The following is a 3,777-nucleotide window of genomic DNA, read 5'->3' on the forward strand; positions in this document are numbered from 1 at the left end:
GAGCTTTTCCATCTTCTCTTTCTGCATATGTAGTCAATTTGATTTCTATGTATTCCATCTGGTGAGGTCCATGTGTATAGTCGTGTCTTATGTTGTCTAAAGAAGGTATTTGAAATAAACAAATCATTGATTTTGCAAAATTCTATCATGCTTTTTCCAGCATCATTTCTATCATCAAGGCCATATTTTCCAACTACTGATCCTTCCTCTTGCTCCCAACTTTTGCATTCCAATCACTAGTAGTGATCAATACATCTTGATTGTATATTTGATCAATTTCAGATTGAAGAAGCTGGTAGAATTATATTTCATTCTCACTGGCTTTAGTGGTTGGTACTTAAATTTGAATAATAGTGGTATTAACTGGGCTTCCCTGTAGGAACATGGATATTATCCTATCACAAACAGCAGTGTACCTCATGACTAATCTGGATGTGTTCTTTTTGACAGTGAATGCAACACCATTCCTCTTCAATTTGTCATTCCCGGCATAGTAAACCATGTGGTTGTCAGATTCAAAATGGCCAATACCAGTCCATTTCAGCTCACTAATGCCTAAGATAACGATGTTTATGCATTCCATTTCATTTTTGACAACTTCCAATTTTCCCAGATTCATACTTTGTACATTCCATGTTCAGATTTTCAATGCATGTTTACAGCTGTTTGTCTTCATTTTGAAGGTCCCACAGGCTTCTCTCCCAAGGGCTTTACTACATTCACATCATCACGGTCAACTCTACTTTGAGGAGGCATCTCTTCCCCAGTCGCATTTTGAGTGCCTTCCAACCTGACGGGCTCATTTTCCAGCACTATAACTGACAGTGTTTCTCTGCTAGTCATAAGGTTTTCTGTGACTAAATATTCGGAAGTAGTTCGTCACTCTGCCTTCCTAGTCTGTCTTCGTCTGCAAGCTCATCTGAAACCTGTCCACCACGGGTGACCCTGCTGGTATTTAAAATGCTGGTGGCATAGCTTTCAGAATCACAGCAACTCACAAGCCACCACAATACGACAAACTGACAGTCAAGTGGTAGTTTTTGTTTGGTAGTATGATTTATAGAAAATTTTCATTGACACAGATAAGTTTAAATGGACATTTTTCAACAAGCTCACCTGAAAATCTCAGAGTACTGCTTCATTCAATACAAATGGCAGGAAAGGGTTAATTCCAAAGTCTATATAAAAATCCGTTCAAGCACAGTAAGGGTTATCAATACTGAAGTGCTCCAAGATTTTTAAAAATTGCTTAAAGACACTTTTTAGTATGAGTGTGTAAAAGTTTGGTAAGCAAAAAAGAAACTTTAAACCAAATATTTGCTAAAGAATCTGTGAAATAGTATTTGAAAACCATGACTCATAAGAAAATGAGGGTAACCTGTAATTGTTGTTGTTAATGTCGAGTCTGTTCAGACTCATAGCAACCCCTGGGTAGGGTTTCCGAGGAGCTGCTGGTGAGTTTGAACTGATGACCTTGAGTTTCACAGTCCAGGGCTAATCCTGCAATTAGCACCTTAATCTTTCTTTTGAAAAGGCTCTTAGTAAAATTTAAAGGTGTTTAAAGCAATTTGCTGTTGACTGCCTAAGGAAAACTTTTAGTAAATTACCAAAACTGGCTCAAAACCTGGTGAGAAGTCCTAAAGGTATGAATAATTAGATCTTAAAACGGGAAGAGATCATTTGGAAAGCCTACTCAACAAACTACACCAGAACCAGATGCTTTGCTATTTAGTGCTACTACTCTGATAAGGAATAGAGAATTCTTGTATTATTTAAATTATTCTACTTCATAGAAGCAAAAGAAAAGCATTTCTAATGTAGTTTTAAATTTTAGAAAGAGAAGAAAAATCGAGTCCAGTCACCACTACCAACTGCTCTGAAAAGGATCACATTCGAAGTTCCCGGATAGAGCGGCAGCTTATGTGAAACAAAACTCAAAATTACTTTTAAAAAGAAAAATCCAAACACTGAAGACATTTAAAAACAAATACTGATCTTGGATTAGGCCCACAGGAAATACCTAAAGAAGTCTTTGTAACCCTACAGGATACTTCTACTCTGTTACAAAGTCACCGAGAGTCTAAATGAACTCCATGGCATTTAAAAACAACAAAAAAGGGAGTTGAAAGAGGAACTCAGACTGAAACTAGGTGGGAAAGCGATGAGATCACATACCGACCGTTAGCATGACTGGTTAGCAAGCCGTTTGCTAACACGGTGAGACGTGTCTGTACGTATGTGTTCATCACAAATGAAGCAACCGAGATCTCTACCACGAGGGGCTCAAGCACCTGCCTCTCCAAAGCCAGACAGCAGCGTCTCTGCCTTTTATGTTGGGGTTTGTTTCGTTTTGTTTTTAAGTCCTTTAGGAGTCTTAGAGATCTTTACTAATCCAACCCCAAACACCAAGTAGTGCTATCTGGTAGACCTGGGATTTCTAATTTCCAAGTCAGAATGCCTGTGTCTGAACACACCTTCCCTCCCTCGCCTTCTACTTCATCCCCACCAATAGCCAACAGACAACACAAGGAAATGAGGTGCCCGGGGGCCCCACCTTACCCTGGTTGGTGGTGGCCTTGTGGAGCTCCTCTGCCAGGAGTCGCTGGTTGATACTCCGCAGCACCTGCAGGGTCAGCTGTACAGCGTCCTCCTCCCCATAGTGGTTAACCAGCAGAGTGACCAACTTCACTGGCCTGGCCATCTGGAGCAGGCCCCGGGGAATACGAGAAGGCTTCTTCTCCAGGCTGGTATTTTGCAACTTGAATTTGAACTTCTCAAATTCATAGGGTACCAGCTCCTCCAGGCAGTCCAGGAGATAGTCACTGGGGGTCTTAGCCATGACGCTGGCCAGGAGATGCCAGAGCGAGCCGTCTGGCTTATGGAAGGAGAAGCAGCCCTTTCGTCTGAATCCGGAAGGCAAGCGAGAGACGTAGCTTGTGAAATAAAGGAAAAGGCACAGGAAATGCTCTGTGCTTTGGTGGAAACTGACACTGAGGCCCTGGGTGTTTCAACACTGCTTGATAGTCCCTTTCTCACAGGTTCAGAGACTTTACCTAGGAGGACTCGATGCCTTTCCAGATATGGGTTCTCCAGACTTCCAGCTCTCTGGTAAATCTGCAGGGTAAATCTGGAGGGTCTGGGACTGGATTCCAGACTTTCAATCCTTGGGTAACCGTCAGATACTTCACTCTGTCTTCCACCCAAGCTACCAAGCTGGCAGACGGAATGGCGTAGCTGGGAACACAGTCCCTGACCCCATGCGTCTGGCCAACTGTTCTTCTCCATATATTTAGGGTTTGTAGTCCTCCAGAGCCAATAGAAGGAACCCTGGTTGCACAGTGTTGGCTGATAATCAAAAGGTCAGCAGTTGGAACCCACCAGCTGCTCCATGGGAGAAAGATGAGGCTGTCCACCAGAACCAATAGCAGGGAGAAGACACAGTAAATATAACTCTGCAAGCTTTGACCTCCTCTTCCCAAGAAGGCAGTTAAGGCCCAAAGTGATGACAAGAGATAAACCCTAGTGGTGCCTCTGTTAATGTAATGCCAATGATCTGGATGCAACTAATGCATCCAAATCTGAGTCTGGCATCCCAGTGTACACCAGGAGCCCCCAACTGGATTTGTTTGTCCTCAGAGCTGACCCTACCTTTGACCCATGGACGCATGCCCTAGAGTCAGGGCACTCTTAGGGCATGTGGGCAATAAGTGGCCCCAAAGCTTACAAAAGTTTTGTGTAAAAGAGCTCATTTCCACCTCAATTATCTGCTTCTGTCAA

At 42.8% G+C, this 3,777-nt stretch overlaps 1 protein-coding gene across 1 annotated transcript in view; it reads right to left on the reverse strand.

Annotated features, from left to right (window-relative positions):
- Nucleotides 1–2,839, reverse strand: part of MEFV (Mediterranean fever) — a 14,635-nt gene extending 11,796 nt beyond the window's left edge. The window contains exon 1 of the mRNA XM_006874017.1: nucleotides 2,525–2,839. Coding sequence (XP_006874079.1) covers nucleotides 2,525–2,839 — 315 coding nt within the window. The remainder of the gene's footprint in view (nucleotides 1–2,524) is intronic.
- Nucleotides 2,840–3,777: the final 938 nt, after the last annotated feature.

This window comes from Chrysochloris asiatica, unplaced genomic scaffold (assembly GCF_000296735.1).
Source record: "Chrysochloris asiatica unplaced genomic scaffold, ChrAsi1.0 scaffold00257, whole genome shotgun sequence".
Taxonomy (NCBI): domain Eukaryota; kingdom Metazoa; phylum Chordata; class Mammalia; order Afrosoricida; family Chrysochloridae; genus Chrysochloris; species Chrysochloris asiatica.